The 27,401-nt window shown below is 32.4% G+C and overlaps 1 protein-coding gene and 1 long non-coding RNA gene across 3 annotated transcripts; both read left to right on the top strand.

Moving 5' to 3' along the window:
• The first annotated feature begins 341 nt into the window (after positions 1–341).
• On the top strand, positions 342–16,399 carry LOC117927853. Of its 2 annotated transcripts, none has more exons than XR_004653423.1 (4): positions 342–418; positions 12,673–12,834; positions 15,730–15,876; positions 15,990–16,399. It is a non-coding gene; the product is annotated as an uncharacterized LOC117927853 (long non-coding RNA). The 2 variants fall into 2 exon arrangements; XR_004653422.1 differs by having other exon boundaries at positions 343–776.
• Positions 16,400–23,765: 7,366 nt separating this feature from the next.
• Positions 23,766–26,606, top strand: LOC117927746 (protein NRT1/ PTR FAMILY 5.4-like). Its single transcript, XM_034847405.1, has 4 exons — positions 23,766–23,940; positions 24,039–24,256; positions 24,407–24,933; positions 25,491–26,606. The coding sequence occupies exons 1-4, from the start codon at positions 23,826–23,828 to the stop codon at positions 26,356–26,358; spliced, it is 1,728 nt and encodes a 575-aa protein (XP_034703296.1). The 5' UTR covers positions 23,766–23,825; the 3' UTR covers positions 26,359–26,606.
• Positions 26,607–27,401: the final 795 nt, after the last annotated feature.

Here is a 27,401-nt window from a genome sequence, read left to right as displayed (position 1 = left end):
TTTAGAAAAAAAAAACTATTTTTGAAAACAGTTGTTAAACATATTATAAACTTTAGAGTTTATTTCAAACTTAAAAATATGTTGGATAATATTTTGAAAATAATTTTTTTATAACTTATTTTTATTTTATTAACATATTTCAAAAAGTAATTGAAATTATTTTTAAAATAGTAGACTTTGATTTCAGAAAATATTTTAAAAGTATTCTTGAAAACATGTGTAAAAAATTATTCCCAATCAAATAATTTAAATTTCTGGAAAGAAAAAAATGAAGTGGTGTATTATAATTTCAAATTCCTAATTTCATATTTTCCCTCTTTTTCCCGAGCAGCTGTCTTCACATTTCCAAAGCATCTCACCTACTGTCCTCTCCTAAATCCTCACTGTCTGTAGACCCTCTCTCTCCCTCAGCTCTCAGGTTTTTTAAATTGTTTATCTATTTTTATGAGTTCTGAATTTAGGAATTGAGCGTTGATTCAACTGTTTTTAATCTAGGGTTTTAATTTCTTTAGGCTTATTGTGTATTCAAACCTCATGTGATTACTTTTTTTTGTTCCTGTATTGCACAAGTTCATAGATTATTCCTTGTTTTTTCTTTCCCGGAAAATACATTGCTGCTTGAGCCTGTTAATGAATTCCAGCCATTTTTTCTCTGAGCCGTCAGTCAATCTTATGCCTTTTTTTTTTTTTTTTTTAACTTCTAATTTGAATTAAATGCACGAATTGAATGGGAGGCAAGCGATTCCAAGATGATTCTGAGCAATGCAGGCAACAAGGTTGGATGCTAGAGCTTTTATGCAATTTGGTATACTTATTGATTAGGCTCCCTGCATTGTTGTTTTCGTCAAAGCACTGGAATGGAGTGTCTTGGTGTGTAGTGTCATTACGAATTGCTTTATTTCTGGTGGAATTCTGGATTTCCTCAGTTGGGGTATATGACGCCTGGTAAAATTGTGTATATTGTGAATATGATGTATTTATTTTCCTTGGCTGTTTTATCACACATTTAATTATTGTCAATGATTTCAGTCCCTGCATCTCATTGCAACATTTTATATGGGGCATGGTCTGAAAAGCCCCAATTCTTGTGGTTATTTGCTTTTTCAGAATCCAAGGATTTATCCTTTGTTCTTGTTTAGAAAGGCGTCCTTGGACAGGGATATAGTCTCATGGAGTATTGCATGAAGATGTTTCAACAAGGCCTTCACTATAATTAAACAAACGGCTTTGTCATTGAACTAATTGACCTACAGTCTTTAATCTCTGTAAGTGTATACTCAGGGACAAGGGCAATAGAGGTGATATTGGTACCCTAACTCCCAATCAATATAGAGTAATTCCTTGAAACAGACAAAACATGATCCATCAAGGACAACAACCAATCATACTAATAAAATAATATTGGAAAGGCATGAGGGTGCAGGGAGCTTTATCCTTATCAAATAGAATGACATCCTGCCTAATCGCTTCCTTTTGGAAAGAGTTGAAAGAATGCTCCAGCCATCTTGTGCTAGCCTTTGAGACGGGCAACTGGTTCAAGCCTCAACCCTCATTCTTTATAAATCATTACTTCTGCAAAAGCTGAAGAAAATTATATTTTTTTAACCCATGGGTGACAACTTTTAACGTGATTTGTAAAGGCAACTTGAAAAAGACACAAAATTAATGAGTTTGGGTTAATTTAATCATGTTCATGTCATAATTGTGTCAAGTATCCACACACTTAATCCATTTTTTGATCTGGTTTCATTTGGGTTAGGGATTTCAACCCATTTGATCCTCTTTAACCTGTTTGTCATGTTGGCGCAATTATGACCTGATTTGTATATATTGACATGATCATGATCATTCATATAACTTATAAAGTCTTAAATGGGCTAAGGTTAATAATTATGCAAGTTACTTCAAAGGCAGTTTGACTCAACCTGTTTACTAAATGGGCTATAGAGGTTATGTTATGTTACCTTTGTAATAATGGGTCATATTATGTATATCTACAGTCCTTCATTTTGCGTTTCATTTTATTTGTTCTTTCCCTCAATTAATGATCCTAATGGAGTCTAATAGTTTTTTTTCCTCTTAATGTTCTTTAACTCGAAGAACATCTTAGAGTTGCTATCAACCCTCCTCACACAGCTTCAGTCTTGATTTTCCTAATTTACTTCTTCTGTTCTCGGAATCTCTTATTTCTATTATTCCCAGGCTTCAGGTAGCTCTAAGATTATCTGCTGAATGGCCCATCCCTCCTATAGCATCAATCATTTCTTCAAAAGGGAGGGGGGACCCTGCTGCTAAAAGTGCCCTGTTTGTTTTAAATATGTCTGTTGCAGAGGACCAGAACAACGTTTGCCAGGCATTTTTCCTGCTTCTAATTGATCTTTTGTGCATTGCTGAAGATTGTTCCCTTTTTTTCCTTGCTGTTTGTTGTTGTTAAACTAGTTTTAGCAGTGTTTCCTATTTGCTGCTCAGTGTAACTGATACTGAAAGTTATCATTCTGGCTAGAAGGGCGCTTGTGATGGTGAAACCAAAAGTTATTTTGCTCTCTGACAACAATCATAGTGGCAATCTAGCTATAGACAAGCTCTCTGTGACTGCTAATCACTTTTTCTTTAGTAATAGTTTGTTTGTTTTTATTTTTATTTTTTATTACATCATCTCTGACTACTAGCATATTTTTGCACTCCTAAGTAATAAGATGCGGTTGAGTGTTTGTGCTCCCACCTAATTACAACTAGATTTACTTATACCAATGTATTTGTTGGAAGATTTTATGTTATATAATGAGAATTGCAAGTAAGAAATGGATACCACTCTCCCTCCAGATCATGGTTTTCACCATTGTGCATATTCACAAGATTGAATGCTCCATTTGAAGGGGAAAAATTCTAGTTATGCAATTTTTCATCCAGTATGCTCTTCTCATAGTTTTAATAGGTGCGCTCTAGTTAGAGCGCCTTGTTTGCCAAGACATGTATCTTGTTGGAGATGCACTCTCCATGTACTTTGCTTTTCCTTTTTAAACAATTTTATTTTTAAAATTTCTAACTGTATTTTGAAATTTATATAATTCCATTACTTTTTTGTTGATCGTTTCTTTTCAAGATTTATAATCTTAAATTTTTAATTGATTGGATTAGATTTTGGATCATATTTTATAAAATGAATATGCATCCTAGGTCATGTTTCACTTCGCTCATGCTCGTGCCTTGTGTTACGCTTTGTGCTTAAACTATAGGAGACTTTTACGCCTTAGGTGTGCCTTGTGCTTTTTAAAACTTGCACTTCTTCTGGATATCTAGTCATGCAAAGTCATCAATGTGTTACTATGCATTCATAGGACTAGGGGGAGAGTTGCTCGTAGACCAAGTTTTGAAGTTAAGTTTGAGATAGTAGCCTGTGGTGTTTTTGAGCTAATGTGATTGAGTGTTGTCTAAGAAGTTGGTTGTAGAGACTTAATTACCCATGATTTTGTATTGTGATACTAAAGTTGTAGTCAATATGACTTGTAACTTAGTGGATTATGATAGAACTAAGGTATTCTAGAACTTTAACAAGGATAAGCTTTGTAAGTGTATTTGTGTGTTGGCAATTCTTGATCAAAATTCCCATTATATTTCTCTTATGTCAATCACTTCAAATCCTTCCCTGGACTCTTGTCTTTTCTAAAGTGTTTGTGATTGAAGACTGCTAGAGGAGATGGTGAGTGTTTTTGAGGTGATGGATGATATCAAACATTGGTGAACCAAGTTTTAATCTTTCATCCCTTTATTGAAAAATGGAGTTGAAGCTTAAGACTGTAAAAAATTGTGTTTAAAACATTTGGGCTGATTTTTGATTGATCAAACGAAAGGGTAACAATTTTTGTTATACCTAGGATTTTTCAGTTTTGTTTAAATGATTAGACTTTGATCACATCTACAAATCTTCATTATTTTCCAAATGAATCTCAATTAAAATCCTAATATTTAAGCCATATTTCCAGAAAAGGTAGAGCAGGTTCTAAGAGCTTCGTGACCCTTCTTTGAGCTTCATGTTTCTTACCAAATTTGGAGTGTGTTTGTTTTGAGAGAAAATCTTAAGGGTTTGAGTTGAAAATCAATTTTTAAGTGAGAAGTTTTCTTTCAAAATGGGTTGATTGAGTATGGGATTCATCCTTACTCTCATATTCATCATATTTGGTGTAAAACCAAAAAATCTTCTTGTGTGGATTCAAGAAGAGGCAGAGATCAAGCTTGGTGTGGATTCTAATTATTCTCTGGAAAAAGAAAGTGGGTAGCTGAAGTTTGAAGGTTCTAGGCAAGTAGTTTGGGAGAGTATAAAAGGTTTGGGTTGTGTAAATCCTTGTACTCAGTTAATTTGATTGCTTGAGACCCTTGATTTTTTAATCTCTTTGGAGGTTTTCCACATTAAAATTTTAGTGTCATTGTCTCTTTATTTCTATCTCATCTTTTGATTAGTTTTTTCATTAGCTTATGATATTTCCCTTGAGTTATTTTGTTGATTGATTGAGGTTATAAGCTGGAATTAGATCATTTAAGCTTTGAAAGAGTATGACATATTTTAGTGTTGATGTTAATATCAAAGGATATGTGAAAATGTGAATTTGAGTTGATGAAATGTCTTATATATCTTTGTTGGGGAGTGTTGGCTCATTTGCAAGTGAATTGCATTGACTATCTTGTTGGGAGAGTGTTGGTGCATATATTATTGCTTGTGATTTGTTTGCTTGTTAGTACGATTGAAAAAGAAAATCAAAATATTTGAAAAATCAAAAATCAAAATATTTGAAAAATCAGTGGAATTGTTTGCATTTGTGATATATTATCTCAAATTGTTTTGAAAACATCTATTCACCTCCTATTTAGGTGTTGTCCATAGGTGAGATTCATCTTCAAGCTGAACTTGGTGCATTATGATAGAACTAAGCATGAAGGTGTTTTAGAACTTTCACAAGGATAAGCTTACACTTCGACAAATTTTAACACCTTTTGGAAGATCATGTATGAATTTGTGGATGTTATTACTAAAGAGGTGAGTTGAGCGAAAAGTTTAGTCTTTCACAGAGGGAGTGCTAGGAAAGTGTGTTCTATCCATGGTTTTGAAAACCGGACTGGACCGGTTGGTTCAACTGGTTCAACTGTCTACCGGTGTTTCTTGGTCCGGTCCCCCCTCCTTTAGACCGTTTGGCCTTTCAACTGCAGACCACCTGAACCGACGGTCGAACCGGTAAATCGAATGAGCTGTTTGATTCTTACAAAACCGAACGACTCAATGGCCTTTTCGTTTTTTCCCTTAAAGCCCAAAGCGTGAACCCAACCTACCCCTTTTGCCCCTCGTTTTTTCACTCCAAAGCCCAAAGCCCACTTATTTGCAGCCTTCCTGGGCCCAAAGCCCACCTTATACCCCAACCTGATTTTGATTCCGCCCCTTTTACCCTTCTTTAAAGGGCCCAATTCAAAAGCCCAACCTTTATGCCATTTGCATGGCTCATTCTTTAGTCCATGTGCTATCATAAAGGAGTTTTGTATATAAGGGCCTCCTCATTCTTATTGAAATCCGATGTGGGATTGATTTAAGGAATCAATAAAAGGATATCCACCAACAGGACTCGAATTACAAACCTGAATCTCTAGAAAGGCATAAAGCACTACTAGGCTACATGCATTTTTACGCAAAGTATGGCAAACAAAAATACATATATTCTTTTATGAAAAATTTATAATATTAATTAAAATAATATAACATTTTAAAAAATTATAAAATTAGTTAAAATTAAACAATTTAATTTTACTTTAATTTCAATATATTCAAATAAAGAAACATATTCTTTTGTAAAAAATTTGTAATATTAAATAAAATAAAATAATATTTTTTAAATTTATAAAATTAATTAAAATTATACAATTTAATTTTACTTTAATTTTCAATATATTTACATTTTAATACTTCACATATTGTATTTAATAATATTTAAAATATTAGTATATTCATACTTATATATATTAATTTTAATTTTAATAATATATAAATTATATATTTATGATGTCATCGGTTCGACCACCGGTCCGATTAGTAAACCATGAACCGGTAACTTTTTTGGTTCATTGTTCGGTTCAATTTTGAAAACATTGGTTCTATCAGATTAAAGGGTTAAAAGTGTTTATAACTATGCCATTTTTTCTTTAGGCCCTATATCCAAAATAACCTTTGTGTGGATCCATTTTTTTCATGTGTATCCCTACTTGACGATAAGACTTGCCTTTTTATTTTGAAAAACTGATTTTTGAAAAAGTTAAGAGTTACCACTTATATTTATTTATTTTTATAGGGAAGACATAAAAAATAAAGCCTTAAGTGACTCATTTTTAAAAGAAAAACAAAGTCTGAAAACCGAGTTTAGATCTAGGGGTTAGGTTACTTATCGGAAAAATACCATAAGTAGCATCCTTCTAAGCCCTAAAAGGGGTCTCTATTAAACAAATGAAGGGAACTAAGACAATTGATTAATAGACTATACATACCAATGCACAACAAGCATGGTGACAATAAACAAGAAGCTGATGATGAGTATAGGGAGACCCCTATAAAATAATACTCTTGGGACCAAGATTCATTATTATCTTAGCAGTGTTATTGATTTATTGATAAATGAATAATTTATTAACTTATCAATAAATGAATATTTATTAATTTATAAAGAGTATTACGTTTCTAATTTTCACATCTATGACTTGTAAAAAAAAAAACAATGGATGTGGTAGGAAGTTCATACGTAGAAGCCTAAGAGATTCTAAAAAAACAGAGATAATTATTCATTATAAATGATAAAAAGACTTCTAAAAGAATAGATGTGGTGTTAAAACTTAATATCCTAAAAGATAAAGAGGTTTCAAATATGTGATGATTCCAAAGAGCAAATTGAGAAAATAAAGGTTATAAAAAGTTAATATTATATGTTCCAAAAATCAAGGAAATCTGAAAATCACAAGTTGAGAAAAATAAAATGAGCTATAGTTCAACTATAGAGTTTTCACTCCTTAACCCTCAAATGAACATGAATTTGAGCCCATAAGAGGAATGGAATGCCAAATTGACACTCACATTTGAAAAAGAGAGTTGAAAGATAAATGAAAGCATCTATGGAGAGGTATGCTTCTATGTAAAACCAAGCCATGTTTGTGAAAGCGAAACGCAACTATTAATGACCATAATCTCAAGCCCTTAATGACCATGAAAAGGTATTCACAAGGGTTGAAATTAGTCCTCCAAAAATCAATTTAAAAAAACCTTTCAAAAAATCACAAAAGAATGGGAGCAATTATCCATATTTTCAAGCATAATAGCAAGATCAAAGTCCATGGCAAGTGACGTGACCTCTAGCCACAATACTGACTATAGAAAGGTGCTTGAAATTTAGTTAAAATGGAAATGAAATCAAGATTTTACAACCAATTTTGAAGAGAATGCCGAAGATGGCAAGAGGAGGCTCTAATGAACATTTTCTAAGAATATTATTTTGGCATAATATCAAACATGTGGCCCTCAATTTTCATTTTAAAATGAGTCACAAATGCTTCCAAAAAGCCTTAAAACAAAGGGAAAAACAAAAACCTCAGAACAATAATCAAAAGAGGATCAAAATCTCAAATCAAAGTAAACCTAATATTAGGTTTAATTCAATGGGCTTAAAAAAGGGAAAAACTTAAGAAATGAGTGAAACCAAATCAAGTAGGCTTGAAAAACATCCGAACAACCAATTAAATAAGAGAACAAACATCTTATCAAGCATCCAAAATGAGAAAAATGGAGAAAAGCAAATGAGAATCCAAATATGAAGAAAAATACCTAAAATCAAGCATGTGACCTTTCAATATCCACAACCAATATATTCATCATTTCAAGAATCAAAAGAATATGAAAAAAAAACCCAGGAAAACGAAATTAAGAAGAGCTTACCAAGAGATCTCCTCATTAGTGAAAACTTGGCTTTTAGCAAGCTTGCAATTCTCCTCCAAGCCAAGCCTTCTTCAAAGCTCTCTTCTTCCCTCTCTCTCTTTGAAATTTAACAGAGTTTCTCCTAAAAATGTTAAAGAGAAGTCTCCTGAAAATGAGCCCCAAGGCCCTTATTTATAGGCTAAGGGTGAAAATTTTGATACATGTCATCGTCTCTATTGAGACTCAAATTCTCTTTAAAAACTCTCTTAAACCAAACCCAAATTAAAAAGACCCAAAATCTAAGTTTAGGCCCTCAAAAACCTAAAAAACTAGCCTAGGAGGTCCTAAAAAGGGCAAAAAAGATGGGAATTGAAAAGGGGTTGAAATGAGGTAGAAAAGGGTTAAACATAATGAACCGATTAAGTTATCAGTTCAACTGGTTGCCTTGACCGATTGCAACCGATTGAACTGGTGCCTAGATCGGTTAAACCCGTTCCCTAGATTGGTTGAGTTCCAAAAACGCCGAAACTTTGGGAACTCCTAGAGTACCACTAAAGACACATTGTGGATCCAAAACTCCCTCCAAAAAGTATCCAAAAGTGGCTCAAAAGTTAGTGCCAAAGCCAATTAGTAAACAGACCACAAAGGAGTTCGACAACAAGTAGAAGAAGGATTCTATGTGTGTACCACATGAAGGTGTAAAGCGATGGATACCAAGTATGATAAAAAATATGTGTTACAAGGTCAAAATGGAGGGTTTACAATCTCCTTATTATTATTTTTTTTCCTCATTTTCCTTGAAGATTTAATTAAACAATTATATGTTTACTATGTTCAATTCTTTAATATCTAGGGAAACAAAACTTCAACCTTGGGATCTCCATTTCCTTTCTTGCGTAAGTCATGATAAAGCCAAATTGATAATTGTTTGACAATAATAGAAATAAATTAAAAGAAAAGAGTCAATGATGGTCATAAAATTTAAACTTTAATTAATAATACTTTATTTAGTAATTAAGAAAATTTCATATTTTAAATCATTAGCTCAAAAAATGATACAGTGTATTAAATAATTCAAATAAAATATTGTAAAAAAATTTAAAAGAAAATAAAAAATTGTCAAATTATATTGATGATGGAGGGCAATTGACCCTTGAACCTTTTAAAAAAAAGCGAGCCTTGCATAAGTTACATCGTGTTTGGAAATTTATTGATGGAAAAGGAAAGGAAAGAATTTTCCATTTTATAGTGGTAAGAACTAAGAATTTAAATAAAAGTTTGATTAAAATCTTTCCTCTTGATGTTGTTAAAAATTGAAAAAAAAGAAAAGAAAAAAGATAATGAGTATTCAATTGAGTTCCATCCAAATTCTATTCCTTTTGGGTGAATTTGAACATATATATATGTATATCTTTCTTTCTATTATCCATTTTGTGGATTCCAAATAACAAATTTTTAAGCAAAGCCCATCCTTTCCCCAAATCCCATTTCCACCTTACCCCTTACCCTCAAACCTACCCCACCAAATCCCAACTCCTCCCATTGATGAAATGCTTATGTACCACCCCTATCACTCATCTCTCTTTTCTCATTTTTTTCATTTTCTTTCTTTTATATCTTTTTTAATAGTTTATTTTTAGTTCAAACAAGAATGCCAAGTAGGTGCTTCTTATGCCTGTTATGAACTTTTCTTGAGACCCATTTATTTAATGTGCAAGTATGGGCCTTGAGACCAAAATCTATCTTTACATACCCTCAAGTTTTAAGTCCCTTTTTTGGCATCATCGTGTCATTCCAAATTGCTTAAAACCACCGTGCATATACGTTTTGAATTTCAAGTGAAATCTACCTAATCATGCCTTATTGTGGCATTGATAATCTCTAGCAATGCTACTAGGGGTTGTGGCTGATAAACATTTTGGATATTTACTCCATTTAGATATTTGTGTGTAGTTCAACTTATCTGAAAATGTTATTTATCCCTTTAATAATGTTATGAAATATTCACATGATCCTAACAAAGAGGGTGTCACTTTAAGCTTTGAGGGGAAAAAAAAAATACTTTGCCCCTTCAAAAGTGATTTCCCAGTCCCCAATTTTAGGTAAGTCCAAATAAAATAGTTGTTCACTTCATCCCCTAAGAAAACATTCCCAGGTCTACTATTCTGGGTGTAAAAAAGGTTAGACCGATGCCTTCTTAGATTAAGCTCCTAACCCATTTGAGCTCCGGTGAATGGTCAGGCTTAGGTAGGCTAGGTTGGAAACTTTTGCCTAGGTTTGGTTCTAAGCCCAATCGTAGTTCAAGATTAGGGCTAGGTTTGGTCAATCTTAAATAGAGCTAGATATATAATTTTAATCTTCATAAATCTAAGGGTTTATTAAATTTTGTAAGTTCAATGAACTTACAACCTTGAAATGTGTTACACTGGATACTTATAAGTGTATAGGTTTATGATTTGCTACATATTTGATTTTCAAAAGTTCATTATTTTGTAATTTTATAAGTAACGTTTTCCTTTTATCCAAAACTATAATCATCATTGTATTAAGGAAAAGAAAGATGTGCAAAGAAGATGGGAGGTCATGCAGAAGGAGAATGTGCATGGACAAGGAGGGTAATATAAAAATAGATTCTGCTACAAGACAACAAGATCCCTGGTGTTCTAGCTGTAAGATAAATCAATCAAAATTTGAGAGGGCATAAGATCCCCGACAAATTCAACTATACAGGTGGCTTCTCTGTTAGCTAATGCATTGGCCTCTTGAATTACCGATCAAGAGAATGAACAGACCAAAGCTCTAGCAAGATCTATGATCTTTCACTCTAATGACTAAATTGCCATGAACTTCTAAGTCCATTACCCACCTAAGAAAGAATTTTGACTGAGTGTCCCTCTGCCATAAGAATCAACACTGCTAACACTTGTAAATTTTAGGGCCTCTAGTAATGCTAGGATCTTTGCTTTAGTATATGGCCCCAAATTAACTGCCTTCAAGAAAGTTGAACAATATCATCATTTTGATCCTAAATGAGATTGTTGATCCCTGTTGGATCTGGATTTCCATAGGAGCAATATTCGAATTTGAGCTTTGAGGTACTTTGAGGTACTTTGAGGTAGAGGAATAAGTAATATCATATATTTATTTTATGGGTGTGTAAAAGTTTGTAAGCTTGAATTTTCTTTATAAAACTTTTAAACTTTGTAAAAGATGCTGGACTTGCCAACCTTTTTATCACTTTTTTTTTTCTTACTGCTTTTTGTAGTGGATGATTGAAGTGGGATTGGCACACCAACATATGGTTAAGTGGGATTGGCACACCAACATATGGTTTCGCCACGTCTGCCTATGGGACCTTCCTTATGATGCTAAGGTAGCCATATTTGGTGGTGAGAAAAACAAAGGAGCTGTGCTAACCACACATTTTCCTATTTTGATTTAACTTGAAACTTCAACCTAGCTCAAAGTGTATTGATTTAACTTAAAAACTTCAACCTAGGTCAGCCTTGGCCTGAAACATTTGGCCTTGTGAGCTTCAGGTCCTTTCCTTAACATACCTTTCGGCTATTGAACCATGATTACTTTAAGTCACATGTGTGGTTCCAATGAGTCTATTTGAACTTGTACTGGTTTCTAGTGGTTTGAAGGATTGTATAGAAGCTCATCCAATGGCACTCATCAGTCTATTGGCTGTGTTGCAAACTTTCAATTATGCATTTCATGTAGTCATTTTGTTATGATTTTTGTTTGACATATACTGATGACTTCCCTGTTCCTCTTTTCTTCTTTTGAGCATATCAATTGTGTAGCCTTATGATTTGATGTGTCAAGGGGGGGAAGATTCAATATTTTTAGAAGTGCTCTCTTTTTCCCCTCATAAGAATTGGCTTGGCCCATGCATGTTCCCTTATCCAAAGCACATGGGCCGGTCCAATTCTGAGTGTTCCCCTTTCTGGCTGAGTTCCTACATATTCATTGTAATATTTGCATCATATTTTCAATTTTATTCTGTACTTTTATGTGTTGCACCCGCTGTTTTTTATATTTGGCCATTCGTTTTATATGGAATAGAAGTATCATATCATGCTATTAATTCACTCTTGAAAGATATTTCTAATGCCTAATTGCTTTATTCTCTAGATCCATTTTTAGTAGATTTTGTGTTGCATTATGTGTTCTTGTTCCATTCATTGGAGAATGTGGATGGCTTTTATGTGTAGTTAATAACCAATGTATAGAGTTGATTTTTTGAATGTCTCATCAATGAACTGCCTATGAGATAAGGCACAGAATTGTTAACCATTTTTTTTGACAGGTTTTTTTTTTTTTCTTTTTTTGGTCCCCATTGGGACTTGAACTTGGAACCTCTCACTAACCTACCCCAACCTTTACCACTTGAGCCAGGCCTCAAGGGCTGTTGACCATTTGCTCTTTTTCTGGTTAGATTATATGATCTAATAATGGAATAATAATTCAACAATTCAGGACTTAGAGGAACTTATTGAAAGTTAATCATGTCACAACTTTGTCAACTGTTGAAAGGTTGGTTGTAGTAGCCTAGAAGGTAGACTCCCAAAGCACAACCTTAAAACCTTTATAAACATTGGTCCTCAGAATGAGTCAGACAGCAAAGCATTTCCAATAGTTGACCTAAAGTTTTATGGGATAAAGTTATCATGATTTGAGTTCCTATTATTGTTTTCTTTTTTATTACTTACTATCTTTGCTGCTTGTAGCTATCAGGCATGATGAATCAAAACCTGGTGGTGCTACCAATACTAGCATGATCGATAGGGGCGAGGAACATAGCATCTGAAATGACAGCTGGTCAGAAATTCAGGTTATTTGTTTATGGGAAAATGCTATTCAAGTAAAATTTTTTACCCAAAAGGAAACAGGTAAAGATACATTTGAAATTAGTGAATAATTGCATTCACTTTCCTTGAAATGAATAGTAGGTATTGATATTGAGATAATTAACTTAATTCTTGGAGATCCATCAAATACCCAAATGGTGCAATTTGTCAATGCTACTATAGCAATTTTTTAGCACTATGAGATGAATGACAGTAGTTGTTTATCGAGTATTATCCAACCATTACGCCCAAACGAATGAATGAATAGTAGCCTCCTGTACACTTAGCTAAAATTATTGGGATGAAAGAAAAAAGGTTCCTGGAATGCACTATGAAAAGCAACATGTTGCTGGTTGGGGATGACCCATGACAGTGTATGAGAAATCATCTCTTCCCCTCCATATGCATAATGGTGTCAATTCAAAGTTCAAATAAGGCAAGAAACAGACCTCCAAAAATTTGAAAGTTCATTTTGACTACTGTGCTACAAGTGGCCTGTTCTGGGAAGATGGAGGCTACCCCCATAATGCAGTCAGTTCAAATAGGGCATATGGAACGCCATTTTCACTACTCTGCTACAAGGGGGGCTGTTCTGAGTATTCCCATAATGCATTCAGTTCAATTAGGGGTATCGCACGGGCCCTCCAAGCATTTCAGGTCATGTGCTAGAAGTGTCCTATTCTACCTCCACATACCCTAAAATCTCTCTATTCATAATGTTGTCAGTTCAAAATAGTGCAAAAAAGGACCCCCAAACATCTCTCTCCCTCTCCCCTTTCATAATGGTGTCAGTTCAAAAGAGGGCAAAATATGGCCCCCCTAACATTTGGAACTCCATTTTCACCATGCTACATGTGGCTTGTTCTGAATGCATTGTAGCTACTACCCTAGGTCCATATTGAACTCAATAGTACTAATATCTGGCCCTCTAAACATTTGGGTCTCTCTAGCTTGTGTTTGTAGAAGTCGCCTTTTCTGACACTGAATCAAACACCCCCAATAGAATAATGGTCTTCTTAATTTTTTTTTTTTAAAAAGTGTATTTAATTATTTGTCCTTGCCTCCTAGCTTCCCAACTTTTGTTTTGAAAAGGTCGTGCATATCCCAATCTTAACAACTCTTTTTTCTTTTTTACTACTTGGAATAACTGTTGATGTGTTATCATATCAGCATGTACAATAAAAAAATATATAGGTGTTTGGAAAGTCTTTTACTGTTGCTGTCTTAAAAAACAGGAAACACAAACTAGAAACTTTAAATTAGTCAATAGATTGTTTAAAAGAAAAAAAAAAGGAAAAGAAAAACTCCAAATGACACCTTAGAAATGTATTTGTGATTTTTGATTTAAAAATATTTACCATATTTTTATTTTATTTTAGATGGTTTATTTTGAGGGGTTTTTCTCAACATTTTCTAGCAATATTGCTAATTTATTATAAATGAAACAGTTTTTGTTCTTTTAAAAAGTAAAAAAGGAGAAAAGTTTAAAGTATGTTTTTTGATAGACAAATGAGGCTACTTCACACTAGATATCCACTATCTTCATTGCCGCATCCACTATCACCTTTTGCTGTTTCTTTCACCACCACTTGCTGCTGCAGTAGTTGGGTCAAAATGCATAATTACACCTTAGTAGCTTAGTCCTTGGATTCTCTATATTGCTTTTTCTTCTTTTATTTTCATCTGTGTTCTTTAAATTGCAAGTTTCATTGTTAGGGTTTAATACAAGAATTAAATGTTATTGAGATCAGAGCTATTATCTTATGGAACTTCAAGATAGAGATCTTATCTATGTTAGGATTTTTAGTAAATTTTAGTTTAGAGTTCTCTGTTTTCTTTCATTGTACATATAATAGCATGAGGAGATGTGAACCCTCCATTTATACCAATCCTGCTCCACTCTTTTACCCTGTCAAGGCCCAAGAAAATTTTAGTTTAGGCTCTGTTTGGGGCTTAGAGGAAAATATTGTCTTCTTTTTGCCTATCATTTTTCATTGCACAGAGAACCTAGCAGAAGTCTTACATAAGAGAAATGAGAAAGACTTGGAAAGATTTTACTGGTACTGTTGTTTGGTTGTGATGTTTTAAAAACATTAAGGAAAGTAAAGTATGATGAAAATTAGAAGAGGGGACATATTCTACTATAGCAAACCATTTGCGTCTAGAAAAGTAACAAAAAAGGAAAGTTGGAAAACACTTTAAGGAAAGATTAATTTGTCCTAGACTAATATTTTATTTTTGTGCTTTTCCCTTTTTCTTTTTTCCTCCTTGTTTCACAGTTTGTAAGAACTAAATAGATTCTTGAAGAATTGCCTTTGATGATTTGATGGGTCTTGAAAACACAAGTTTGGGTTCTGTTAGTTACAGGCTTACAGCCATAAGTTTAAGAAATATTTGTAAGAGAAATCACAAAATTTTGTGCCCTTAATCTGAATGAATATCAATCTTCCGGGCTGTTGCTTGTTTTGGTTGTTAGATGAGAGGAAGATCTATGACCAACCTTCCCTTACAAATATTTCACCTTATAATTTGCACAGTTCCGTATTTGTTATGTTCCTTGGAACCGAAGTCTACACCAAAAATTTCATGATGATGGGGTGGAACTGAATTAGTGAAATGAACTGATGTGCACACTAGGATTCATGATGGTGGGTTGGAACCAAGTTGTTGAAATAAACACAACAACATTGAACGGTTTTGCAATTGTCCAATCAACCCAACATCTTTGGGTTGTAACATATGGGATGAGAGTCTTGAGACTCATCGAATGTTTTTTTTAACTTTTTATATAATATGCATAAAAGTTAAAAACTTATGGAAAGACCAACACCTCAGCCTAAGAAAATTCATTATAGGCCTAGAGTTGCTTCACTATTTTCAAACTTTGCTTTAGTCGGCAAACCCCTTCTCCTAATCTCTTTATAAAAATGCTTTCAGGTCTTCTTAGTTCAAAACACATCAATATCAGACAGGCCACCCGATGACTTTTCATTCTATGCATTTTGACACACATCCAAATACTGTGCCAAGTTTATGTGCCTAATCCCACTTAGGGGGAGCTTGTGCTTATCAGAACCCAATTGGGTAAATCTTCTTCTTTTCAAAATCAAAGCACATTTTCTGTGTCCTTGGACTTGTTATGCATACTGACAAAGCATTTTTTCGCATTGGTTTTATTTTTATCTGTTTTCTTACAGGAGAGGAGAGTAGGTTTGAGGTTTGTACACAAGCTATGCCCTCCGGATTTGGATTGGGATGCCAGTTTTGTCACGTTAAAGTGAATAACTTACTGCCTAGAGCCTGGCAGACAGAATAGAAAAAGCAGAGATCATCGGGGGGGCAGAGATCAACAGGGGGCAAACTTTCCTTAGGAACCTTATAATGTGGGGAATGGACCCTTTCCTATGTTGGTTCACTTGATTTTTTGTTTTTCATAATGTGATATGGAAATTAATGTATGTCATAGAATGGACCTTTTTCCTTGTTGATTCTTCATCCTTTTTTCCCTGTGTATGATTTGTCCACCAAATTCATGTCATTGTGCTTGGATTTGGGTAGTGTGTACCTACGTGTATTTGGCTTATAAACTTACACCCATTTCCATCCATTAGCCATTGGAGGAGGTTCATCTTGATGTAAACCATTGGGAAAGAAACAAGACCGTCCTAAATTCTTTCAGGTCATGCTGGATTCGCTGAATATCTTACCAGACAAGATAAGATAATCATGGCTAGAAATAGAAAAAGTGAAGGAATAATTTTTCTATTTTTTATTTTTATTTTTATTATTTTATCATAAATTTATTTCTTTTATCAATTTCCACATTTTTATTTTATATATTACCCATTTTTAAGCACTCACAAAATAATAATATTATAGTATTTTAATAAAGAAATAAAAATTTATTTATTAAATGATATTAAAAAAGCGGTCTCATTTTTTTTAATAATATTTTTATTTTATATATTGTCATTAAAATATAAAATTATTACTGTATAGGAGTTTTTGAACCAAAAATTGTAAAAAAGGCAAAATAATAAAATATCAAATAATTTTTTTTTGAAAAAGGAAATCAAGTGTCCCTGTCACAAAAGCTGAAAAAGAAGATTCTGTGAAGCTTCCCATTTTATTTTATTTTAATTTTTAATTTTTAATTTTTTGTAATATTTTTTCTCTCTCGCACTGAAAAACCCAAAGATCCGCCATTCACCTTGGGTTGACTTGTACGGACACACTGGGTGTTGGTAAGTTTAACCAGAAAAATTTATGATATTTATTCAACCTTTTACCTAAGACTATTAAATAAAAAAAATAAAATTAAAATAGAAAATATTTAGGATGTATTTGAAAGTATTTCTTGAAGGTTATGTTTGGAACTTGAAAAATATTAAGGAAATAAAAAAAATATTAAGAAAAATGATTTTCTCATTTTGAAAAATATAAAAAAAAATAAATTATAATTAAAATTAGTTAAAAATTAATACATTTTTGAATTATTTAATTTTTGTATTAGTGAGTTAAATAATTGTAATAGTAAATAAAAATAATTTATTGATTTTAAATTTATTTTTATTTATTTTTATTGGTTTATTTTCCTTATGCTTTTTCTTTCAATTTTCTTTTTCTTATCTTTTCCCTCAAAATTTTTAAAATCAAACATAACTAAAGTGTTTTCTTTAGAGGTGTTTTTAAAAAAATTACATTTCAAGTTTTTTTTCCTAGAAAATACTATAAGTGATTTTTAAAACTATTTCTTAAATTTACTAGATATTTAAAGTGCATTTGACAATTCTTGTTCAAAGTATTTCTAATAAGAATGTTTTTTTTTTAAAAGTATTTTTAAGAGAATTTCACATGTGACTATTTTTTTTATAAAACATTATAAGTAACTTTTCAAGTTTTTAAAATATTTTCAAAAATTTGTTGAAAACTTTTTAATTTAAAAATATTTTCTAAAACCACTGTTAAACAAATTTTTAATTTTTTAAAAAATATTTTTTAAATTAAAAACGTTTTCTAAAATCATATAATAATGGTGATATCATTTGGATAAATACCCAACCAATACATTAAAATCCTTGTCACTCAAGCCTTGAGAAAAAAGTCGAAAAAGTGTTGATATTGAAGGGTAATTACATAAGATGGTCGGGTGGGTTCAAAAGTTGGAAAGCGTTGATATTGAAGGTTAAATTACAAAACATGGTCGGATGCAACGCACGAGGAAAAAGCGAAAACAAACCGTGAAGTGAAAAGAAGGAAATAGACAGATGATGGATAATAAAAAGCTCCACTTAATCACATCTAGCAAGTGCATAAAGAGATTAGCGATAAACTACCTTGTTGTCTTATTTTCATTTGTTACAAAAATGGATTTTCTTGTACTCATCTAAAACCAAACTTAAGACTTTAAGTCCCCATCATGTGTGTTCGCGTGAAAGTCTTTATGCTGATTTCTCCCTTCTCTAGACATGTGAAATGTAGTGATTAAGACCATCTAAAAACCTAAAAAAAGACATGTACAAAGTTTATTTTTCTAAAGCCACTTTATTTCCCTTCTTTTTATTTTTTTATTTTTTATTTATGTGGGTTTGGAAAAACATAAAGGAAAACAACATCAATCTTTTAGTGGGGCATAAATGCATACCTATGATATACTTAGATAGATGATATGTCAATTGTCAAGTCATGAAAAGAAAAGTCATTTTCTTTTCTCTTTCTAGGTTTCATGACACATTCTCCATTTTCCTTTTACCTTTCAATCTTTTTTTTTTTTTTTTTTTTTTTTTTGAGAAAAAAATCTTGAATTTGGATTTTGTTTTTGATGCATTTTCTTTTCACAAAGTCAACAAAAGGGTTACCTACATAATCTAGGTGATAGGAAAAACCAACACCAAAAACCCTAATACTTTTTTCAATAAGACCCTCATACTTTTTTCAATAAGTTAATTATTGCATTTAAGAGGTTAGAATTCTTGCAATGTTGTAGTTATTTTTGTCAAAATATAAGGTCAATAATTAACCAAAAAAATCAATTAGAAAGTTGAAAAAGGATGGTTGTTATTTGACTTATCATGTGTCCATTCCATAGTGAAATGAATAAACCAACTTTTTGGACAATCATTTTGTAGCCACACAAAATTTTGAGGTAGCATTCCCTTTGTATAAGACTTCTACATGCATTGTACTAAAAATGAAAAACCCTTTTCCATACATGAATGTTTTTCATGTCAAAAAACTTTTTTTCTTTTTTAGTTTTCATATGGTGAAGTGGGAATTCTTTTTTTTTTTTGATTTATTTATTAATAAAATATTTTTGACCATAGAAGTAGGTAATGGTTTGACATTGGCACACCCTAATTGACATGGACAAGCACTCTTTTTTGGTTGCTTCTAGTAAAAGAAAGAATTTTGCTCCAAACTATAATGCTCTCTTATGTCATGGCTTCAATTCTTCCTCCACACTCCACACCCTAGTGCCTCCTCCCTTTTTTTTATGTATCATTACTCTTATTTTTCATATCTTTCTTCTCCACATTGGGGCTCCAATTCTATTGGATTGAATATCACCTAATTTGATCTTAATTGACCTTGGAATAGGTTTGTTAGATGCTTTCATAGATTTTATCAAAAATGAAACATATAATTTCACTTTAAAAGGAAAGATTATTGGTCCAACTTAGAACCCATTTGTGAAGGATTTAAGTGCTTTCTAATATTTGAAAGCATGCCTTTCGTAAAAATTAGAGGTTTAAACATTTTATAATAAATGTGGTGCAGAAAAAAAAAGACGATGATAAACATTGACTATAATCACTACCAAACCCACCTTTGGAATATGTTTTCATTTTAGTTTTATTTTTCAACTATTATTCCTATTTTTAAATTTTACTCATTTACATCTTAGTCTTATTTATGAAACTTATACAATTAAAATCTCATTTCTGAGCACTAAAAAATTGTTGAAATTCATAAAAAAGGATCATTATGAAATAATAAAAAAACTTGCTTTCTACTTATTATATAATTATCAAACAATTTTTTGTTTTTTATTTTTATTTTAAAATTATGGAATATATTTGATATTTATAAAATATTAAAAACATGATTGAAAATTTATTCATATTTTTAATTTTTTAAAAAAGTAAAATCATAATTTTACTCATTTACATCTTATTCTTATTTGTGAAACTTATACAATTAAAATCTCATTTATGAACACAAAAAAATGGTTGAAATTCATAAAAAGGATCATTATGAAATAATAATAAAAAGTTGCTTTCTACTTGTTATTATATAATTATCAAACAATTTTTTGTTTTTTATTTATTCTAAAATTATGGAATATATTTAATATTTACAAAATATTAAAAGCAAGATTGAAAATTCATTTTTAAAAAATTTATGGAATATATTTGATATTTATGTAAATATTAAAAACATGATTGAAAATTTATTCATATTTTAATTTTTTTTAAAAAAAGAGTAAAATCATAAGTACATCTACACCTTAATTAATAGTATTTTATTTTATATTATTTTTTAAAAATTTAATAAGTTTGATGGGAAAAGTAAGATGTTAGAACAATTTTTATATGGCGGACAACAAGATAAAATCATTATTATTCTTAAATTGAAGTCAAATAATAAATCATTCTTTTTTCTTTTTTTTATGCTTGCATTTCTTTCTCAAGTCAACTATAAAATTCCCATCCTTTTGGTTTAAATTTGGGAACTCACCCTTTAATCATATATTCTCATCAAAATTATTGAAATTTTAGGTATATAATTTTTTTCTAATCATTAATTAGGCCAACTCATACATTATAATTTTTCCATGCATCTATCCATTTGAAATTAATTAGACTAATTCCACCATTTTCCACTTCCAATTACAAAAAATAAAAAATTAAAAAAAAATTACATATGAAAATTTTTAACACCCTTTGTCCAAAAATGAGAATAATAAAAAAAAAAACTTACATTTTCACTTATATTATCGTTATTATAGATCTGACTCGTTGAATGATGATACAAATAAATGAGATAGATGATGATATAAATAAAAATTTTATATTTTTATTTAAATTATTCTTGTTATAGATCTAGTTCGGTGAATAATGATATAAATAAATGAGATAGATGATGGTTAAAATAAATGATACAAAATCTAAACCAATAAATAATAATACAAATAAATGAGATATTAAAATGCCCCATTAATACATTTGATTGATTGATTGATTTTTTTTTTTTAAGCATAGCTCCCATAACTTAAAAAGTGGTTTTGTAAGCAATAGTTTTGTCAACTTGTCACGTGCCATTTCCTTATGATATATTTTAGAATAAATTATTAAAAATAAAAGGTTTATTTATTTATTTATTTTTAATTTCATTAAAAAATTATAAAAAGGAGGAAGGGGGGCCTGGCCCAAGTGAAAGTGGTGTGACTAGTTGCACAATAGTTGTCGGCAGGGTACAGTGACAAAATGAAATGGAGTGTGACCCAAAATTTGAAGTTTCCATACAAATTAGGATGTCACTGTCAACACGATCCTCTCCTAAGTCCTACTCCTATCCATCCCCCTAGGCGTGTTCACTGGGTTTACCATTTTTTGGCTAAATTCCAATCTTTACCCTCTTAATTGTTCCACTCCATTTATACCCATTCCAATTCCTAGCCTTTGCTTCATATCTATCCCCAAATCTTTTGTGGTCACTCTCATGCATCCTCACCTACCCTTTTCCTCCTTTTAAGAATCTCTCCCACTCTTACCCACCCTTTTATTCCAAATATATCCACTTCAATGCATGTGCCACCTCTTTTATTCTCCCAAATGTACTCTAAATTCACAATTTTATACTTTGTATCTTTTTGGATAAGCGTTGAAAAAGATAACTAATATCAACGAGTTTCCTTTATTTTAGGTTTTGTTGTATGATGGAGTGTATTTTTTTTTCGTATTTATCAAAAAGACATTATCAGTCATATATGTATTTTTAAATTCCATTTTTTTATATTTTAATCTCATTTATTTGTATAATTATATTATGAAGTCATTCATTTATTCTTTTTTTCAATAAGTTAAATCTCATTATATATATTCAATGATTCAGATAATTTGTTAGGTAGATATCACTGCGATACTTTAACATTTTCCCGTTATTTTATAACTTGATCTCATTTTTTTGGGTATTTCGATCTGGTTTCATTATATTTTGGTTCAATTTCTTTATATCTAGTTTCAGTTTTTTATACTATTATTCAACAATCCAAATTCTAGGCACAAGAAATACTGATTCAATAATCTAATTTTTTTTCCAACATTTTATTTATTTATAAAACTATCAAATTTATCACCATCATGTTGAATTAAGTTTGAGGAAGCAAGTGTTGAAGTTTAGTTTTATATATCAAATATGATAGAAAATTAGCTTAAAAAAGGTATTAATATATCAAGTATTTTAAAAAATGAGATTGAAATGAAGCCCTAATTTTGGGAAGTATTGAAGACGCGCCTATATGATGCAATTGGGGTTTAATTTGAAGAAAAAATGAAGAGGGTCACAAACCACCACCACAAAAAGGGTAAAGTCAATTGCTATTCTAATCCAATAATTCAAAGCATAGATCCCAAAGTTAGGTGGCCACATGCTTGCCAAGAGACCCCCATATATCATACAAACTTTTAATATATCTCAAGGGCTATACATTTCATATTTCCTTGATATAGGTATTAGAATCATGTCCACTTCTTTATTTTTAGAAATAATTTATCACAACTCCTAACCATTCATTTTCTTTCCATTTTATTTATTTATTTCTAAATTAGTCCTTAAAAGTGTTTGAATTTTCAAAAATATCATGGGTGCATTTCCTAATTTCTATTTTTGGAAGGTAAAATAATTGTATAAAATACAAAAATTTTAAAATCATATAAAATTCTTTATAAGAAATTTTACTTTTTATAGAAAAATTATTACTATTTTCCTTTTTTGGAAACAAGAAAAAAAAAAGGAAATACATCCAAATAATAAAAAAATGTTTTATTTTTATATAGGAACATCCTTTTAAAGGGTTCATTTATTTTTTTATTTTATATGTAATTAATATGATGATGTGATTCTTTGAAAGCATAAACCCCTTGGGAAATATATGTGGAAAAGAATAACATAATTCCAAAATAATCCTTAATTTTTTTTAAAATATAATTTTAATATAAATATTTTTGTGTTTTTTTAATATAATTTTTGTATTTTAATATAAAGGAAGGATGAAAATTTGTTCTCTAAAATAAAAGAAAAAAAAAACTTGACAATCAAAAAATAAAAAAGGAAGTAAATGTGAAAAGGAATAACATAATTACAAAATAGTCCTTAATTTTTACAAGATATAATTTTAATATAAACATTTTAATTTTTTTTTTTCAAAAAAAAGTTTGATTCTCTTAAGAGAGTTCGACCTATTTGAAAACTATTTTTAAATTTGTTCTCTAGAATAGAAGATCGAAAAAAGCACATTCGACGACTAATTAAAAAACAAATTTGGTTCTTAAAAATAGAGAATAAGGTATTTTTAGAGATTTTTTTAGTTATTTTATTTTAAAAATATTTATATAAATATGAAAAATAATTAAAAATAAAATATTGTGGAGAAAAATCATTTTTAATATGTAAACAACATTTGAGATTCCCAAAAAACTCTTCTTCAAATATGCATTTAAAAATATTTTTCAAATAGAGGGTTATATTTTATATTTGAAAAATAAGGGCGTGGTTCTTATTTTGTTTGTGAGGAGAGATTAGTTTTGAAATAGGGCTTAAATTTGGAGTGGCAGCGGCGAGTAAGACGCACGCGAAGTTGGTGAATGTGGGCAAAGGGGTTGCGATATTGAAGTCTATCGTCGGACAAGAACAGGAGCAGCGAGAAGGCTGTGAAGAGAGATACTTGTCTATATAAAGCTATAGCAACTCCCTTAATTCTGCCAAACAAATTTCATTCAAAACCTTCTTAGCATACCTCTCCTCTTCCTTCCATGGATAACTCTGTAGCTCCAATGGTGATTACTGATGATGGTCTTCAAGAGACCGCCATCTCCTCCAAGACAAATCCCTCCAAAGGTCGATGGAGAGCTGCCATTTTCATCATCTGTAAACCCCATTTACTCCCTCTTTCTTCTTCATTAATTCACTGTTTTTTTTTTCTGGGTTGTTTTAATGGTTTGTTTCATGATCTGGGTGTGCTGTAGTTGTTGAAATGGCGGAGAGGTTTGCTTACTACGGGGTGGCCGGAAACCTCTTCACCTACCTCACCAATGTCCTCGGTGAGCACACCGCCACCGCCGCCAAAAATGTAAACACCTGGGTCGGCGTCTCCGCCATCTTCCCGTTGCTCGGAGGCTTTATCGCTGATTCCTACCTTGGTCGCTTCAAGACCATTATAGCATCCTCTGTTATTTACCTCGCCGTGAGTTGATAATTTTTTCCAACTTTTTTCTCAGCAAGCAAACACAACAGCTGAACTTTTCCCTTCTTTATTAAAATCAGTATGATTGGGATTTGAAATGACAGGAAATACTAAAAATGATTGAATTGTTTTGATTCTCCCCCATCTCAGGGACTACTCTTGATGACTTTGTCGGTATCAGTGCAATCACTCCGACATCACCGCGCAGTGTTTTTCACGGCGCTGTACATACTATCCATAGGAGAAGGAGGGCACAAACCATGCGTGCAGACCTTTGCAGCCGACCAATTCGATGAAGACACCGTGGAGGAGAAGAAGGACAAGAGCTCCTTCTTCAATTGGTGGTACGTGGGGATAGTGGTCGGCTCCACCACCGCCATCCTCGTGGTGATTTATGTGCAGGACAATGTGGGGTGGGGGCTCGGCTTTGGAATGCTGGCGGCGGCCGTAGCAGCCGCTCTGCTATTATTCCTAATTGGAATTAGAAGTTACCGGCGCCAGCGCCCAGTGGGCAGCCCTCTGACTAGGGTGATGCAAGTGTTGGTGGCCACCGCCAGGAAGCTGCGCGTGAACGAGACGCGCTATGGTCGAGGTGTTTGTTTGGAGGATGAGGGCGATGGTGGGGTGGAGGAGGGTGGCAGGCGAGGCAGGAGTTTGGCTCCTACAAATCAATTCAGGTATGTGTCATTCCTACTAGGCAACCATTTAGGAAGGCATCTTGTCTGGTTTTCAATTCATGCATTTAAAAGGAGTACTACTGAGAAAGAACAAAATAAAATAACAGAAAGATCATAACCCATCACATCAAGGCCTACACATGAGTATGTGTATTTATATTCATACATATTCATAAGCAAGATTTGGTTCATTCTTTAAGCTTTTATGAGATATTCATTGATCAACACATAGAAAGAAGACCCATTTTACTATTACAAGACCAAGTATGTCCCACTAGCTCCAGGTATATGCAGTGACAGAGCCAGAAAATCAGTTCAGGGGGTTGATAAGGAATAATTTTTTTGATAATTAATTCTAATTTATTAATTTTTTGATTTGGTTTTCCCGGAAAATTACCAACATACCCAATGAGTATGTCTGGGGTACAGAATCTCGAAGTATTCAACAAACATATCATTTTCCTAATGATGGTAATAGTATGTCCAATATTACTTTAGACCACTGACCGTCATACTCTTCTGCTTTACTTTGCCTGTCCTACTCCCAAATTCTGCAGATTTTTGGATAAGGCAACCATCATTGACGATATTGATGCCTCAACCAAGGTGAGAAACCATTGGAGGCTATGCCCAGCGACCCAAGTGGAGGAAGTGAAGCTTCTCTTCAGCCTGTTTCCTATTTGGTTGAGTTGCTTGACATTTGCCACTGTGATAGCACAAATGAGCACCTACTTCACCAAGCAAGGCAGCACTCTGGAGAGATCAATTGGCTCCCACTTCTCCATACCCCCAGCTTCACTTCAAGTCTGCACTGGCCTCACTATCCTTGTTTCCGTCGGACTATATGATCGGGTCCTTGTCCCGGTTGCTAGAAAATTCACTGGACTCCCCTCTGGTATAACAATGCTCCAGAGGATAGGCACTGGAATATTCTTTTCCATGCTTACCATGGTTGTAGCAGCTCTTGTAGAGACCAAAAGGATCAGCGTTGCCATAGACCATGGCCTCACGGATTCTCCCAGAACAACTCTCCCCATGAAAATATGGTGGTTGCTCCCACAATACATGCTGACTGGAATGTGTGATGTGTTCACCATTGTTGGGATGCAGGAGCTTTTCTACGACCAAATGCCTGAAGAGATGAGAAGCATTGGAGCTGCCTTGTACATCAGCACAGTGGGCGTGGGGAGCCTCATGAGCAGTGCAGCTATATCAATTGTGCAGGCTATAACATCAAGAGCTGGAGGCAAATGGCTGGGAGATAATCTGAATCGTGCCCACCTCAATTACTTCTACTCGGTGTTGGCAGGATGTAGTGCTTTGAATTTGATTGTTTACATCTGGGTTGCTAAGCGCTTTGTGTACAAAAAAACTGGATGTGATGATCCGAAAGGAGAACAGAAAAAGGCAGCAGAGCCTGCATAGGTACTTTGATCATGAGAAGAGATTGACTAAAATGGAGGTTTATGCTTGAGAAGTCTTTGCAGATGTAGAAGTAATAATTTGAGTCTCACGTTCTCATTCTGTATGTGAATATATAATATCACTCAATTCATGGGGACTTGAGTCATACCCTTAATGCAATCATGTATTCCTGTTGGTGATCCAATCAAAATCTTGATCAGGTTAGAAAATATTATGTGGACTTGGATACATGGGCCAGGACTATCAAAGTGATCTCACTTTAGGCTTTTGTTGAGTAGGTGCATCTATGGAGCAAACCTATCCCACCATGACTGCCCATTTGTAGTATTTATTCATCTTGGTTTTTAGGGGAATTTAATTTTGAGTATGACTACCATTTTCACCACTCTTAAGGTGTACACTATGTGAGTTCATTTGACTTGGCCATCTCCCAATCAATCCAATCTACCTTTTTGATAGCCTTTCACAATCAATTTTATTAATCAAGCGTGACGTCCAACCCAAACCCAACTTTGAAATAAAAATATTTTTTGAGGTGATAGATAGTGATATGAAAAGGGAAAAAAATGAAAATGGATTTTTTTTTTTTGGGTTGTTGAAGGTTTTTCTTTCCATCTATCAACAAGATGATAAAAAGGAAGGAAAAAAAAAAGGAAATTAAGTAAAATAGATGAGAAATATTTTTGTTTTATCTTATCAAGGCATCGATGGTCTTCCAATCATGAGATGCATTTAAATCAGTGGCGAAGCCACAAAGCCACAAAAGGCCTACGGGGGCAATGCCACCCCTCAAATTTGGGAATAAAAATTTTTATTTATAAAAGCTATGTACTTGATTTGTGTTATTTTCTTGAAATAAATTATTATTCTTGCCTCTCCTCAACTTATTTTCCTACTCAACCAATGTTTTAAATTATATGTAATATTTAATTATTAGGTATTTAAAGGTTAAAGAATCAAATTAAAACAATTTTTATATAAATAGAGTAGGTAATAATTAAATAGTTTTGGACCTCGGGATGAGTTTGTTCTAAGAACGATTG

This window comes from Vitis riparia, chromosome 13, assembly GCF_004353265.1.
Source record: "Vitis riparia cultivar Riparia Gloire de Montpellier isolate 1030 chromosome 13, EGFV_Vit.rip_1.0, whole genome shotgun sequence".
Taxonomy (NCBI): Eukaryota; Viridiplantae; Streptophyta; class Magnoliopsida; order Vitales; family Vitaceae; genus Vitis; species Vitis riparia.
Note: the sequence above shows the minus strand (reverse complement) of the source record. Positions and strands in the feature narration are given on the sequence as shown.

Excerpts from the sequence above, each read along its gene's own strand:
- LOC117927746 (XM_034847405.1), top strand. The coding sequence starts at position 23,826 with ATGGATAACTCTGTAGCTCCAATGGTGATTACTGATGATGGTCTTCAA. Across the intron at positions 23,941-24,038 it reads AGCTGCCATTTTCATCATCT|TTGTTGAAATGGCGGAGAGG; the intron begins GTAAACCCCATT and ends GGTGTGCTGTAG. Across the intron at positions 24,934-25,490 it reads GCTCCTACAAATCAATTCAG|ATTTTTGGATAAGGCAACCA; the intron begins GTATGTGTCATT and ends CAAATTCTGCAG.